Consider the following 17,258-nt stretch of genomic DNA (forward strand, 5'->3'; position numbering starts at 1 on the left):
ACTGCTTTGCACACTCTTGGCATTCTCTTGATGAGCTTCAAGAGGTAGTCACCTGAAATGGTCTTCCAACAGTCTTGAAGGAGTTCCCCGAGAGATGCTTGGCACTTGTTGGCCCTTTTGCCTTCACTCTGCGGTCCAGCTCACCCCTAAACCATCTCGATTGGGTTCAGGTCCGGTGACTGTGGAGGCCAGGTCATCTGGCTCAGCACCCCATCACTCTCCTTCTTGGTCAAATAGCCCTTGATGCCTTCAGTGTGACTCTACAATTTTCATAGTCATGAAAATAAAGAAAACTCTTTGAATAAGAAGGTGTGTCCAAACTTTTGGTCTGTGCTGTATGTAGGCTGCCCCGAACTCTTCTGTCTTTTCATGAAATGTGGAGCTCAGGGCTCTGTGAGGCTAAAACTGTTCATTTTAGAACTTCTTTTTTTACTTTCTACGCTTTAGATTCCTAATGGAATTTGCTGTAGGTTGGGGTTGTTGTCCTGCTGCAGAATACATTTACAGACTAAATGCATCCAATGATGGACATCTTCCAATGTTCTTGGGAAGAAAACATGATCGGTCTCTCATCTGCTTCGTTATGTTTCCTTGGTCGACCATCATGTCTACTGTCTACATTACCAAAGTTTTTTATGCTTTTTAAAAAATGCTTGCACAGCACATCTTGAAACTCCATTCTGCTTTGAAATCTTTGACTGGGAGATACCTTGCACATGCAGTACAACTACTTTGTGTCTTGTTGCTGTGCTCAGTCTTGGCATAGTGTATAACCTGTGACCTCACCTTAGTAGCAGAGTTCGGCTGTTCCTCACCAATTTTTAAGGCTCCTGTACAACTGTTTCTGTTTCTGTTAATGATTGTGTTTCAACCTACATATATGAAACTGATCATCATTAGCACCTGCTTGATATAATTTGTCGATCATACCCCTGACTCTGATCCTACAAAATGCCTGACATAATTTAAGTGTACAGAGTGTGGAAAAGTAAGACTTTAAAGCTAAATTGTGGTCACCCCAAATATTGATTTGATTTAGATTTCTCTTTTTTCATTTACTTTCCATTTAGTTTATGATTAAAATAAATATTACTTTATATTAAAAGCATTCTCACTTTACAGCAATTTTTTCACAATGCCTAAAACAGTACTCCCTCTCCCTGTGTGTGTGTGTGTGTGTGTGTGTGTGTGTGTGTGTGTGTGTGTGTGTGTGTGTGTGTGTTTTCACAAACATTTGACCATATGGTAAATGCAAGACTGTCAGTTTGCAATCACACAAATGTATAGTGAGATACAGAGCTACACTGTTAAACTCAGCGAGGAATGGAGGTGATATCAGATAGGAGGCTAAAATCTGTATCCATCAAAATCCTGTCACAGAGACTATTTGGGTGAAAAATTGTACAGTCTGGGTTAGAAAGAATGCAGTCCCAGCCCTTTGTCTTCACACCATTATGTGCATTTTTCTTTTAACAATCGGTGGTGATGTTGCTTGTTCACATGGCTTCACAAAATTCCCAAATAATCCACTTTATCATACCAACATGAATGCCAAAAAAAGAAAATATACAGTATCTATGTGATTGTGCTTGAAGAAGGAGTTCAGATTTAGACCAGTTAAGAGTTAAGAACAATAGAAAAGTTTCGGAGTGTGTGGCTATTTACGATCTACTCCAAATTATGTAAACCATTTTGGCATGGAGCTGGCATTGTGCACACTGTCATTGTCATGCTGGAGCAGGTTTGGCTCTCCCAGTTCAAGTGAAAGGAGAATTCAATTCTGCATCCAAAGACAATTGTGTGCCTTGACTTTGTGCTAATAGTTTGAGGATAAAACACACATGGTCAAAAAGTCACATGTCTCAGTTATTTTGTTCATATAGTGTATGTATCAATAGAACTGTCAATCAAATATATTTCCAATCCCAATTAATCTAGAAGATTTTATATATAATGAGTTTTGATATGACATGATTAAATTTATTTTCTTTCAATGAGATCAGTGGCATCCTAAAATCAAATTGGCTGGTTGTAATTTTTTTTTCCAGATGCTACTCAATGTAAAATATTTACCATCATTTGTCTCCTTCTGTGCTGTAAGTTGTGTAAGTGAAAATGCTTGTCCATTTGGTCCCCATGTTGTCTGAGCCTGTAAGTGGTGCTGAGAATAGAATAGCGAGGAAGCAGCAGCAGAAGAAGGGTTCTGTCATCACTTTGGCACATGGCAAGTGACAAAAGAGAGGAAGGTGTGAAAGAAGCCCTGCAGCATCCCTCCCTCCCTTTCCCTCTTTCATGAATATAGAGGCCTTTCTGGCTGGGATGGAAAAAGATAAGGTGGAAAAAGGGGGGAGGAAGTGAGGAGGCGTGGACAAAGCGAGCGAATGAGGTGGACGAAGAGAGCAGCAGATTGAGGAGGTGTGGAGGAGGGGGAAATGATGGGATGTCTGTTGCCGTGGCAATGCGCATGCTCAGTGAGAAGACCAAGGCTGCTGCTGCTTACTGATCAGAAGACAAGCTCCTTGGCTTCTGCTAGCTTAAGTAAGACAGAGACAGCACAGCCATTGTTAGAGTTGCTTTCTCACTGTGGGAGAGACATAGAAATGAATGAGTGCAGCACTGCTCATCATGCAGGGGATTTGCTGATGCTAGTGCGATTCTGACCTGCTCGGACTAGGAGGGGCTTTCTCCAGTCTCAAGCCTGCTACACAACAACTAGAGCTGCGACTAGAGGTGAATACTCTCTCCTACATTTCCAGTCCCTATTGTTTTCCCACCGTCTGCCTCTCTAGGGAACACTTAACATTGATCTTCATCCATTCTTTCTATCATTCTGTCTTTTTACCCTGCATTCCTTTTTTTTTGCCCAGCTTCCAATTTGTCATATTTAGATATTATTTATTTATTTAGGATGCACATGTTACTTACAGCATAGTGTACGGATATTCACAATGTTTTAGCTGTGATTTCTAAGATATAATTACATTTATATTAATTCTCTTTAATATGGTGTTTTGATTGATATGGTGGCTTGGTTTTAGTCAGTCATGTTTTTTCCATCCGTCTCGTGCCGCCATATTTTTTTCTCTGCTTGATTCTCACGGCCTGTTATATTCTTCCTGTACAAAGCAGGTGCATGGAAATGATACAGAATCAGATTACACTGTGGATTGATAATATAGCATATAGCACAGTAATTATATATTTATTAACAAGCAAATAAGTTGTATCTATGTTATAATAATGTAATTATTCTGCAACAGCAATTTTTAAAAAAGACAGTTTTTTTTTTTCATTTGCACATCAAAGACAGAGGTGTTGAGTTGGTTTCCAGTATTATTACACAATGCTTCTTTTCTGGCTGAATGAATTAGGGTCAGCCCCTTCGTCACCATGTCACCTCTGCTCCTGATCATTGACTTTCATTTTAATGTGACGTTGTTGTGGTTGGGCTTTAGGCATGGAAAGAGAGAGAGAAATATCCCAGAGGAGTCTAGATTAAGTAGATATGAAGGTCAAAGCCTTGGGTTTAATATATCATCATAGAGTAAAACAAAATAATTCATTTTATGTAATTTTTTTGAGTAATTGTTTGAAAGAAAGACATACTGTAGGCAAGTATAGTCTAGTGTATTTGTTTCCTTCTGCTGTTCCTGCACTGTATACCAATATCATATTCATAACCAAAAGATATTGTGGTCATGAGTTAAATTTATAACATAAAAAATTGCTGTCATTATTAAATAAATATTTAACAAATATAAGTCTCTATATAGGCTTCATATATAGAGAATTATATTTATTTAATATTTTTTTAATAATTACACTGGATCAACATTAAATTAGATATGATGTTAACTGTGACACTTAATAATGATATAATTTAGTCAAAAGATCATAATGTCAAATCCAAGATTTTCTATAATTAAGATCTTTTGACTACATTATATTATCTTGTGTTACAGTTAACATCATATCTAATGTTTCTTATTCTTTATATCGAATGATGTTACTTTGAATTGTGTTACTGTGCAAGAAACCAAGCTGTGTGTTCCAGAATGAGGTGGTACTTTTTCAACATTCATTGTCATGCCTAGAGATTAACCAGCAGTGACACACTGTAGAACACGTTGCTGTTCTGAGAACTCTGTACTAGGGTTAACTTGCAAAATATAGTTATGAATCTAAAATGGATAACACAGAAATAATAAATATAAAAAAAATTTAATAAAATAAGCATGGTGAAGGACATGCCTAGACAATGAGCATCAAAATCAAATAGAGTTGTGCATGTATAAGACTGAGGAGTCTCGTTTGTTTAAAGAACCTTGCTTTAGTTCTGCGTAATCACTTTTTTGCTGGAGTGCATCCCTGAGGTTATCAGAGTCTTTCCCCTGTAGTCCAGATTAATTCATTGAGGCATGAAGTATATATTTAAAAAAATATATAAATAAATGCAGTAGAAAATTTAAATCTTGCTTTATGTGCTTTACATGTAGAATCATGAAAAACATGCATTAGCACCCTGACAGATGGGTTTTATTATATTATACAGTGTAATGTGAATTTTTTTCACATACGATTACATTATATTCACATTTCAAGACATAACATGGTAAAAATGCACCTTCAAACGTTCAAACATTTACCTATTTACACTCAAGAACTATAGAAAGTGTTTGGACAGCTATACTTTAATTGCAAACATTTCATGGACTCTAGTAAATCATGTTGATCTTTTTGGATCATGTTATCTCCATCGTAAGGGGTGTGTGAGCAGCTGGTAAAGCTTTTTATGTAAGCCGAAAGAGCCACATTTCAAAACACGACTAAAGTCTAGGATTGTAAAAATGTAATCGATATTGAAGACTCAATCGTGTGATCTATAAATATTAGACGCAAGATTGTGTGCATAAATAATGTGTTACATTTGCACTTACAAGTGCTTTCCTTTTGAATGGTAAATTTGTCCTGCATCTTTAAGTGATTTTTAAATGGAAGTAGAAAGCAAAATCTTTTGCGGTACATAGATAAATATGTCCTATGTTTTGCCTGAACAGGGTTGTGATCGAACGGATTTTTAAGTGGACGTGTAAGCGTGGGCAGAAGAATGGAGGCTCCACTTGTCTGTCTCGATGAGGAGTTTGAGGATCTTCGGCCATGCAAAATGGACGACCTGGGGCTGGAACAGGCACCACACGGACCTTATGGGACCATTCCTCTTGCTCCGCTGAGCCGGGAGGACTTCTCTGAACTGGAGAACTTCTCAGAGATGATGAGTTTCAAGTCCATGGAGGACCTGGTGAACGAGTTCGACGAGAAGCTAAACGTGTGCTTCCACAACTACAACACCAAGACAGAGGGCCTCGCTCCAGTACGCAATCAGTCACATGTTGAGGAGGATGAGGAGCGGCTGCAGGATGAAGAGTAAGTGTTGTTTTTTTTCCCCCATTTTAATATGTTGTATGACTTTTCTGTATTAAATTGTTCTCATAGTTGTAACATATTTCATCAAAATCCACAATCTTTTGTAATTTTGCTAATTTCATAAAGTAGTATGAGCTTATATGTAATGCCCATGTTTCTATCAAACAACATGAAAATGAAGTAGATCGCTTCATTTTCATTTTGTACAAGTCTGTGTTTTTGTTTGTGCAGCCCTGTCTCTGTCACTCATTTGTTACCAGTCTGCTCTTCATCTCATAGCTCTCAGGGTTTGGAATATACAAATCTAAACATAGCACTCTTATGTAGAAATGATTTCGGGTGTGTGATTTTTAATCAAATTAGAATATGTATTAAAGTAGCATATCAATACCAGCATCAATGAGAACTGAGGAGATGGCTGTTTTCTGAGTTATGCTTGGTCAGCAAAAACAGAAAATGTAAAGAAAGGGAAAATCTATAAAATGACATTACCTCTTTTTTTTTTTTTTTATAGCACAGCTTGCTTCCATGCACTGTATCAACAGAAATGTTTACTACACAGAGTCATTGTTTCTCTTTTTATCCAAATGATTGATACTTATCTCATCTTCCTAGTTTATAGACCTCTCAAAGCTTCCACCATATGTTCGTGTTACTGGGAATTGCAGTTGTTAAGTACAGAAGGCTTGTTTTGAAGGCTTATTGCGCTCTGAGTCAGTTTTTGGCCCGCATGCCGCAGTTTTACTCAGAGACTCCTGCTGTGATGTTGTTCTTCCTTGTGGCTCCTGTTCTTGGCCTGAATCAGTCACGTACAAATCTGTGCCTTTTTACCAAATTCTCCCCAAAACACACCCTTTACCTAAACTAGCATTTTATTCAATATCTAGTAAATTGGAAAATAAAATTTAGGATGTAATAAATTAATATATGGCCTGTGAACAGAAACCACACCTCCTCCTATATACACACAAACACACTCCTATTAATTTCCTTCATACCTGTAACACATTGTTCCTTTTCAGTTGATCCAATCAATAGCATTAGTTCAGTCATGACACGATCATAGTTTTTTTTTTTTTGCACTGTACTCTCTTATTTTGCATAAAAATCAATTTTAAGTAATTATAATCCTTTTATGAAATGATGAGGAATCTCAAATCCGCACTCTATGCTATAGACTGTAAACCTCCTGAATTGTGCATCTTGTTTATTATTGTTATTATTAGCAATATTATTAGAATGCTTTTAAACTCTTCAAATGGAATTAATAACGCAAGCGAGCACAAAGTTGTCTTGTTTATGATTATGGATCGTCTAGATTTGGACTTTTAGCACATTTATTTGAAGACATTAAAATAGACAACAGCACATAGAAATATGAAACAAAAGTCAAAATAAGGTAATTCTGTTTATTTAGGGGACAAATGAAATTAGATGACTGACCTAAAATACAACGTTGTAGTCCTTCTATGGCATTTTAATGGGCTGATTTATGTCCGGGCAAACAAGCCTACTAATGTACATCTATGGGTGTGTCTGGTCTGTTAGTGCTCTGTGAAAACACAGCAGGCCATTACTACATCTCCTATCCACACACACTTTTATTAAATCAGTTGAATCTATGCACATGACTGAAAGGCTGATATTCTACATTTTTCCTCTGTGCTTTTTGACTTTGAGTGGGAAATATGAATTTGTGTATTGTAGCAGCATTCTTCTTTGCTTCTTATTTTTCAGTGCATTTTAGCTTTCAGAGGAAATAAAACAAGCATCCTCACCCAAGGAGGAACCCCTAGCAATCTGGCTCTAACATCAAAGGAAGTGACATTAACTAGCCTAATGGTCATAATAATGATCGCAATTGAGATAGGCTGTTTGTGTGTTGACTAGTAATGATGCATGTATTGCTAATTAGCAAGTTAGATTAGTTATATAAATGGATACTTCTATTAGTAAGACTTATTATTGTGATTGCATGCTCTAATCATGTAGGGATTTTGTGGTTGAATAGTTTTAGAAGATTATCTAATACAAAAGTATTGGGGCAACTCATTTTTCCAGCCATACAGTATGAGGTTCTTTCCCAGACTAATGGGAGTCACACATTTGTATAGGATGTCTTTGGAGGTGCTAGCGAAGCATCCAAAGCAAACCCAAACCTGTTTCAATATGACAATGCTCTTGTGCACAAAGCCAGCTCCATGTAGATATCAAAGATCTTGAGTGGTCTGCTAAAGAGCTCTGACATCATCCTTATTGAGCAGCTTTGGATTGAATTGGAACACTGATTGAACCCCAGGCCCCATCACCCTACAGCAGTACCTGATTTTACTAATGCCCTTGTGGCTGAATGAGCACAAATCTCCCCAAACGCACTTCTTTCATCTTTTCAGGAGATGAAATATATATATATATATATATATATATATATATATATATATATATATATATATATATATATATATATATATATATTTTTTTTTTTTACACTATACAGGTTAATCATGATTTTAAAACATAAATGATTAATATTATGAACTCTTACAATAACTTTCTAGTACTAGTACCCATAGTGTGTTCTTGTTGCACATGAGCAAAATGTTTTGGGCATTTGCTTGAGAGCAAAGAGTTAATATTTTTTGTTCAGGCTGTAGATTAGTCAGCTCCTTTCAGATGCTATGGGCAGACAGTAGATCTGTACCAGTACCAGTTTGTCCCGTTGTAGTGTCCCAGTAGCCTTTTGTGATGTTTTTTTGTCAGTGTGAATGTGGGCTTGTTCTCTGATTATAACTGGTCTGCAGTATTGATGCATACTCCTGAAAAACTGCCATTCAGTCTGTTAGGTAAATATGGTTTAGAGGAAAAACAAACAAACCACAAAAACATTTTATTATTATTTATTTTACATTTCTAGTCAAATTTGGCCAAAATCTTAAAACAGGATTTTGTGTCATAGATCTAATTGACCAGGCCTAAGAGTATTTATGTGGTCTCTGTGTTGTGTGTTTAAAGGTTGCTTTGTTTATATAATTGTGTGTGCTTGTGTCTGTAGTGTGTGGGACGCTTTGACTGATAACTATCTGCCGTCCTCTGTGTCCAGCTGGGATGGCCCGAATTCAGAGACACTCAATGGCAACCTTTCAGATGATGAGGTAAGCAAGCTATTTTTCTGGTCATTTCTGCTAACAAAGTGCCTAGTTAACTGTAAACGAAACATTTAAATAATGTCTTGTAATGTCTTGTATTTGTCTTACAGTACTGTAAAAAATAAATCCAAATCCAAATATCTGTCTGGAAACATCATTTGTATTCACAAGATGTCCGATAGAAATATTGCTCCTTTTTTCTCTCACTGTTTGGAATTGAAGCAAAGCCTTGTTCTTTTTTCTACACCAGACGTACTCTGTTCAGGCAGACGATAACAAGCAGCAAAATCACTTTAAGTGCCCTGAGTCTTGCATCAGCCCAGACATATGCTTTCCAGCAGAATGATAGCTTGTTTGTGTTTTTTTGGCCCCCTCTTCAAATTGTGTGTGTGTATATATATATATATATATATATATATATATATATATATATATATATATATATATATATTTTATCACAATGGCAGGACAAAATCAAATCGTTAAAAATGAAAAAAATGTCAATGAATAGTAATTTAGTCTCCATCTGTCACACTTTGTGCAGATAGAAAAGCTTTCTGGATATTACAGTTTATCAGATTTTTTAAAAAAGACCTTCCATTAGACATTAGACATCATTCATCAAGCGTACACTAGGCTGTATAGCACTTGACATATTAGGCAACATAGTAATGCAATAATGTAGTCATTCGCTTTTCCACTCTGCCAAGTGTCACGTGCCAGGATGACGTTAGTACTAGCAGGCTTGTGCTGAGCGTTGTCATGACAACCATGTTTCTAACCTACTTTTTATAGATACATGAGAAAGAGGAGGATGAGATGAATGAGAAGAATGAAAACGCCAACTGTCTGACTGAAGAACCTCTCATCACGGCTGACCAGGTGAGAAGTTCCCAAATGTTTCCACAAAGCACTTCCTGATGAGAGAGAAAAGAAGAGGCACCAGATTAGATTATTATGGCAATCAATTTTAAATTGTTTCCTAAATATTACTTTATTCCAGAATGATATTACTAATAGAAGTATAAGCACCTTATACCTGCTTTATTTGAATATACATAATAAAGGAGTTTATATCTATGTTTTTGTTAAGATAATATATGTAATATTATGTGCAATATAATGGACATTTTATAGTATATACATTTGTTCAAGTGTCAAACCACAGTGGTCCTGCATCTGTATTAGTCAGAAGGTGTTGCCTCATTTGCTATAACAATATTTATACAGTACTTTATTATATAATTATATTTAACATATTATGAATATATTCTATTCATTATATAATTTAATTTCAGGTTGATATTGTATGTTAATTTTAATGTCATTTATTCTATAGTAAGTACTTATAGTATGAACAAGGGCTTATATGGAGGATGATCTGATCTACATAATCATAATCTACATAAAATGCTTAAATAAAACACATTTAATAAAACTGTTCTCAATGAGGAAAAATGCTATTATTTATATGGTAAAACCTGTAGGGGGACAGTTTTTTTTTAGCATGTAAGGAATGGGTCTCAGGTGTCAGTGCTTTGTAACAATCAATAGGTTTTACGCCACAGGAGAGTCTTTAGGACAGAGGACTGTCTCTATTGTGGTCTTTTTAACTTCAGGAGGGGACAATAATAGAATTACTGTTTGTAAATGTTATATTGGGAATGAAAACCCTACTTTCCTCAGGGATTTTCTACATTGAAGTAACAAAAGGTTTAAAAGTATGATTAATTGTTACATCATAAATAATAATAGGCAATTTCTGGGCAAAACAACAACTAATTAAAATGTAAATATTCTGGCCCTATCACACCACCATTACCATCACATCAGAATGCCCCCCTTTATTTTTTATTTTAGTTTTATTCCTTACTAAATTGCAATGAATTGCATCTGAACATTTTCATTAGGTGATAGAGGAGATTGTTGAGATGATGGAGAACTCTCCTGACCCGGGTGAGACGGAGGAAGAGGAGGAGGAGGAAGAAAGCGGAGACTCCTCCCCTAAGACTAATCCCTCCCTCTTGGAGGAGATCCGCATGCTGTCTCAGGCTGCCAACAACAACAATTGCTCCTATGAAGGTCACACTTCATCTCTAAATTAATGCCTTTGTATAGTCATATCGCTAGTGTTTACTGTCTGGTTGCTAGTTTTTTACAAAGCTGGCTTTATCATTTTCCTTTATTAAAAATGCCAATTTGTGCATCAATAATTATACATTTTATTTATATGTTGCAGGAATCAAAATAATGTAGATCAAATAGATAAAGATAACAAAATATAAAAAAATATAAAACAATATTTGTCTTAAATAATAAAAGATAAGAATAATAATTTCATTATATAGAATTAGTTGAAAACATCTTTCCTTCAGGGTGTTTTGTGCACCTAATTCAATGACACTAGAGGATGTTGACTAAAAGCAAAACGTTAGAGCTACATTAGATTAAAAAAAATGTGTATAAATATCGCCATCTTTTGGTGGTGGAAAGAATCACAATGAATCAAATTCTGGCCAAATGATCCAGAACTGATAACTACATTAATGTCTAAAGTAAGTCTGTTGCTGCACTTAATAAAAGTACCTTTCTGTGCTTAGGATTAAGGCTGATGCCAAGCTCAGATCTGCTGGAGCTTTTGGGCCGTGTAGAAATGGCAGTAAGGGAGTACTCGGAGGAACTGGTGACTCAGCTGGCACGGAGAGATGAGCTTGAGTTTGAGAAGGAGGTGAAGAACACGTTCATCACGGCACTCATGGAGGTGCAAAACCGGCAGAAGGAGCAGCGAGAGCTCAGCAAGCGCCGGCGTAGGGACAAGACCATGAGTCTGCAGGGGTCCGGCCTCCCTGAGAAGACCGGCGGCATGCCAGTGAAGGTGTGTGTTTGTGAAGGAGCTGGAAAAGTTATTAAAAATATTTTTTTACATTTTAATAAAACATAGCACACCACCCTTTACACAACAGTTGAATTGTTTACTCTGAAATTATTGTATTGTATTATTTTGTATTATCTGTGTGTATGTGTGTGTGAGAAATAGAGCACGAGAGAGAGAGAGCCTGAGTAAAAGTAAAGAGGCTGAGGTGCTTTCTGATGTCAGAATGCATTGTCTGTTTTTCTCTGCTTAATGGACCTCATTACATCCATTAACTGAAACTGCACTTAGTACTTACAGGAAGAGAAGAGAAGCTTACCAGACATTTTGTCCTCCTCATATCACACTTCATACCTTAGTCATGAATGTTCACATTGCTATTATTGTTTTTTCTGGATATGAAATCCAATCATTTGACTTTTAATCATTTTAATTATTTGTGAAATGCGTGAGATAATTTTGAACGTTTTGGTGAAAGTGTTTAAAAGCATTGCATATATAAAATGTGTTATTTCATGTCTGAATATTCACAGCGTTTCAGTATGGAGGGCCTGTCTAACATCCTGCAGACGGGAATCAGACAGACTTTTGGAAACTCAGGAATGGACAAACAGGTGAGGGAGCACCAGTGCAACAGAAGGGTTTGCGCATGGCAAACATATTAGAATAAACCTTATTCAGTGCATAAAAGACAGTAGAAGCCTGGTCTCTCTCAGCATAGTTTGGGTATTTATCTTCTTTATGCAGTATCTAAACACAGTGATCCCATATGAGAAGAAAGGAGCTGCTCCATCTGTTGAGGAACTTCAAATGCTGACAAAAAGTAAGTGTGAAGAAGCTGATGGGCTGAGCCTCACACGACGCCTCCACAAAATTAAAGAGCATGAGCTTGCTCTTGTTTTTCACAATTTTTATTGAATATTGTATTATGAGGAATCTAGTGTCGATGTAATGGAGCTAAAGATGAGACTCGAAGAATCTACAATATGATGAACACAATGAGGCTTTAAAAATTAAAGTGGGTGCTTTGTAACCTGATCTGTTTGAGCAGAAGGTACAGATGTTGATGTGGGAGTTCTGGACAGACTTAGGACCAAAAATCTAAAAAGCACTTAATAGCACTTAAAGGTTCACTAGCACCGATATCAGCAAATCAAAACAGTTAAGCAAAGGGAACCGTGTTTGCAAATGGGTCAACAAGGTAAGAAAATAAAACCCTACATTTTAAAGATCACATGTTAATATGCAAGTTTCCTCAGGGAGCTTTTTTCCTGTAATTATTAGTTGATTAGAGATAACCGAATACACTTCAGTGCAAAAAAAAATGCCCAGAATGGCAAAATGCTAAGCTTTTAATTGTATTAACAACTCATTGGTCAGGAAATTAGCAAGAATGTAATATGTGCACTTACGAGACCTCTTACTCTACTATTTACTCTATTACTTTTTCCACAGAGAACTACTAATTCAGATTAATACACAGGCTTTTACAATGGAATTTCTTTAGTAAAAATCAGTTGTTGTTTTTTCTACATGACAATGCAACTTTATCTGCAAAGACCACCAAAAAGTGGCTTGAGAACAGAGTGATCAGGCCTCCAGATTTGAACAGTATAGACAATATTTGATTTGGCATTAATTACAAACCAACTGGAAAACATTTAATTCAATTACTCTTTAAGTCTTAGTTTAAAGCAATCAACGTTGGAACAACTTGAACTCTTCTTTCTGTAAAAGCTTTAAACATGACAACACAATAAAGATGACATGGAAACGCTCTCTGATGCTAAATGATTTTATCTAATAATTTAATTCTTGTTAATTTCCTGACAATTGAATTGTTGTTAAAACCATTAAAAGCTTAACACCGTGTTTAACACAACAGGATTATTTTTATAAAAAAAAAAAAAAAGGTTAAATTTGTCATATATATATATATATATATATATATATATATATATATATATATATATATATATATATATATATATATATATATATATATATATATATATATATATATATATATATATAGCCCTGCCATTGTTTCCTTCTTTCTTTCCTGTCTCTCAGTCCTTTATGCCATGAAGGAGGACAGTGAGAAAGTCCCCACTCTGCTAACTGACTACATACTAAAAGGTGAACGTTATACAAAACACTTTTCAGATTTTATTTATTCCTGATACATGGTACAAGCTTTCAATGTAAACTCGCTTCTGTAGAAAATCATTTTTCTTTTTTTGCTATACCTTATAAGTTTTATGAATTTTTTATTATTATTTCAGTCCTGTGTCCCACGTAAGCAGCTGTGTATGACGTCCTGTCCTGGTTGTGAGGAAGGCTGGGATCTGCCTCACTCTCACTTTCTGTGCTTCAGTCCCAGCTGCATGAGCTCCTTGACCCTTTCATCAACAAGGGACCCTTAAAATCTAACCATCCTCCTTTTTCGCTTAGCATAATCCAGCTCAACTCTCTGTCCTCCCTTCGTGTGCACATATCCACAAGGCCAGTACATCAGAGCCCGGTGCTTTCCTATTTTTTTCTATACTTTACAATGGGCCAAAGCCATATGGAGCATGTTAGGAGGAAACAGACAAATAAGAATTCGTTTCCATCAGGTATTCTCTATTCCTTTTTTTTTTTTCTTTTTTTTTTCTCTTTTTAAAGAAAAGCCCACTTGAGGGCGCTATGATTCTTCTTGTCTGTTCAAAGGTGTTCGCAGGTGCATCGGGGAACGTACGAGCACATTCTTGACTAGTTTGTCCATCCGTCACCTTCTGCTTTTGCTGTTCTGTACTGTGGCTTCATCTTAGTAGATAGCATGTTTTAATGTTTGTATTAATACTAATTTATAGAAAGACATCCACTGATATACAGAGGCCACTTCTTTTATTTTTGATCAACAATTTGTTTGAGAATATCATGTTTTATTTTTTATCACTAATCGTGTCAGTCGTTATCACCAGGCAGTACAATTTCCATCCTGAGTTTAGTGTCATCTATGCCATGATACGAGCATATCTTTAATGTATATATTTCTTCTTTATTACGGGGCATGGAGGAAAGTAAAGTATGGCTAAATCAAAGTCCAAATAAATGTCAAACCCTGTGAAAAAAATGCCTAGTTAAGTTGTTTTTTCTTTTCCATTCTTTATTCTCTTTCTCTCTGGTTTTAACTGAATACTGGAACAAAAGGAAAATAGAAACAAGTGATTTTGCATAGGAAAAAAAATCTGTCATTCATTTTAATTAAAAATGGCAATAAAAAGTATTTCCATGTACAGATGTCCCATATACATAACAGTTCACAATGCTCTTCAAGACAGTGCACCTTATTAAAAGTCCATATATTCAGTTTGTGCTATGTACATGAAGCATACGACTGGGAATGCACAAAAGTGCTGGTTAGATCATCCTGTTAATAAAAAAAATACAAACAACCTCCTGCAAAACCTATAATAAAGCATACAGTAATATTTGGAATGTTAAAAACATTATAAAGCTCCAAATAAAAAAAAGTAAATGAAAAACAAAATGTAATGATTTGCAAATCTCATAACCCAATATTTTATTCAATAGGAAACATATTCAATGTTCAAACTAAGAAAATTGACTATTTTCTCTTCTTTTAATAACAGTCTGTATACTGTGTGTCTGGGAACTGAGGAGACCAGCTGCTGGAGTTTAGGGAAAGGAATGTTGTTTTGTGTAATACAGGATTCCAGCTGCTTAACGGTCTTTGGTCTTCTTCATCATATTTTTTATTTAATGAATGAAATGTTTATTGCGCCAAATGGTTTCAATTGTTGAAATATCTGGTCTGCTAGATGCAATACAGCAGAAAAAAAAACTTTGTTCCTCTCCCAAAACTCCATCAAATAGTCTCCTCAGTTCCCAATATATGGACTGGTATTAAAAGAAGAGGGGATGCTATAGAGTGGTAAACATGGCCCTGCTTTAAATTCCTTATTCCTATTCTTACCTTATAATATTTTCTATGTTCAATTGTGAATAAAATGTGGGATTGTGAGATTTTGCAAATCATTGCATCGTGGTTTTTTTTTTTTACATTGTACTGTATACACTTTTTTTTATACAAGTTTACACATTTTATAGCGTCTTAACCTTTTTGGAACTAGAGAATAATTAAACAATATATTATGTAATTGCAATAAAAAATAAAACACTTCAGCTTACTTACAGCAAACAGCATAATAATTACTAATACAGCATTCTGTATAGATTTCACAGGGAAAATTGTAAAAGGACCACAATATTTTGGCATGTATACAGTATGTATATAAAGACATGCACCTGATACCGCTGATCCATTGACACAGTTTGTTCTTTTTTAATTCTCTGTACTAGAATATTAGAAAAGTAAATACTTTGCATCCTGTGGACAAATATATTTGATGAGTATATTAGTTCCATTGTAGCACTGTATCTTGAGCAAAATACATACTATTTCAGAACACGCTGCACAGCTTTCTCTCGCTATATAACTCTAATATTTCATTTACAGTTACATTTGACCTCTATGGCATTTGTTAGATGCCCATATCCATAGCTACATACAATTGATTCATTTATACAACCGAGGGTTGAGGGATTTGCTTAAGTGCTGGGTTTTGAGCTCTTAACCCTTGATCTTAACCACTAGCATTTGTGTGCTAATCCATAAATGCCAACCAGTTTTGCTATTTATATTATTTAAGATGCCTCCTATATACATTTATCAGCCACTTTAATAGGAACACCAGAGCAATTGCTCATTCAGCCAATCATTTGGCAGCAGCATAATGCATAATATTATGCAGTGCTCCTGCATGGCCAAATACCAAGGCCAAGGTTCACATACAAAGAAAAATGCAAAAATGCTTACACAGAATGGTGCAGAAAGTAAACTGTACATGCAGTGAGCAGGAGTTCTGTAGTGCACACATGGTTGCTGATTAGTGAGGAAAGAGAAGAATACACAGACCGAGTTAAACTGATAGGAAGATGAGAACTTAAATAAGCACTATTAACAACAATGGTGAGCAGAAAATCATCTCAAAACTGGCAAAAAAATGGCATATGTTATATCTTTATATTAGGTTCCTACTTTTTTTCAAATTTGGGACTTTTTTCCAATACAAAATGTTTTTTTTTTACATACATAATCTGATAAAAAAGGAAATAAAAATACCTGGCCAGTCCCTGTCACAAAAAGTCCCCAAAAAACTGATCCAAACATTTCATCTTTTCACGATTAATTGTCTAGAAACAATTTGTGTGTTGCGTTAAAAAGCAAATATTTTCAGGTTTCAAAACGATTTTCTAATCAATTGTCCGCATATTATACATCATTGCTGCTATATCTCTTAGAAACCAATGGTCAAAATAACTACATTAATATTAATATATACAAAATGTATCATTCTGTACTGAAAAACACTACATTTTGGGGACAAGGTGAGGGAGGTGAGATTGAGATGGTTTGGAGATGTGCAGAGGAGGGACATGGGGTATATCAGTAGGAGAATGCTGAGGATGGAGCCATCAGGAAGGAGGTAAAGAGGAAGACCAAGCAGGAGGTTTATGGATGTGGTGAGGGAAGACATGCAGGTAGTTGGTTTGAAAGAGGCAGATGTAGAGGACAGGGGGGTATGGAGACGGATGATCCACTGTGGCGACACCTAATGGGAGCAGCCGAAAGAAGAAGATACTGAAAAACACTATTACACTATTATTTATTTAATCAATGTGTGTGGGATGTTTTTTTTTTTTTTTTTTTATATGTATTTTCCATAGTACATTTAGACACTTAGACA

The 17,258-nt window shown here is 35.6% G+C and overlaps 1 protein-coding gene across 2 annotated transcripts; it reads left to right on the forward strand.

Moving 5' to 3' along the window:
- Nucleotides 1-2,455: 2,455 nt before the first annotated feature.
- Nucleotides 2,456-15,906, forward strand: fez1 (fasciculation and elongation protein zeta 1 (zygin I)). Of its 2 annotated transcripts, none has more exons than XM_046861905.1 (10): nt 2,456-2,730; nt 5,058-5,424; nt 8,525-8,576; nt 9,366-9,452; nt 10,481-10,652; nt 11,171-11,445; nt 11,976-12,056; nt 12,190-12,265; nt 13,516-13,581; nt 13,728-15,906. In XM_046861905.1, the coding sequence occupies exons 2-10, from the start codon at nt 5,108-5,110 to the stop codon at nt 13,742-13,744; spliced, it is 1,143 nt and encodes a 380-aa protein (XP_046717861.1). In that variant the 5' UTR covers nt 2,456-2,730; nt 5,058-5,107; the 3' UTR covers nt 13,745-15,906. The 2 variants fall into 2 exon arrangements, with proteins under 2 accessions (XP_046717861.1, XP_046717860.1); XM_046861904.1 differs by having other exon boundaries at nt 2,457-2,730; nt 8,477-8,576.
- Nucleotides 15,907-17,258: the final 1,352 nt, after the last annotated feature.

The sequence above is a fragment of the Silurus meridionalis genome, chromosome 11 (genome assembly GCF_014805685.1).
Source record: "Silurus meridionalis isolate SWU-2019-XX chromosome 11, ASM1480568v1, whole genome shotgun sequence".
Lineage (NCBI taxonomy): Eukaryota > Metazoa > Chordata > Actinopteri > Siluriformes > Siluridae > Silurus > Silurus meridionalis.

What these genes read in the sequence shown, in the direction of transcription:
- fez1 (XM_046861904.1), top strand. Translation starts at nt 5,108, where the DNA reads ATGGAGGCTCCACTTGTCTGTCTCGATGAGGAGTTTGAGGATCTTCGG. An exon ending in CTCTCATCACGGCTGACCAG is followed by an intron (nt 9,453 to 10,480) that starts GTGAGAAGTTCC and finishes CATTTTCATTAG; the next exon opens with GTGATAGAGGAGATTGTTGA. An exon ending in ACTTCAAATGCTGACAAAAA is followed by an intron (nt 12,266 to 13,515) that starts GTAAGTGTGAAG and finishes CCTGTCTCTCAG; the next exon opens with TCCTTTATGCCATGAAGGAG.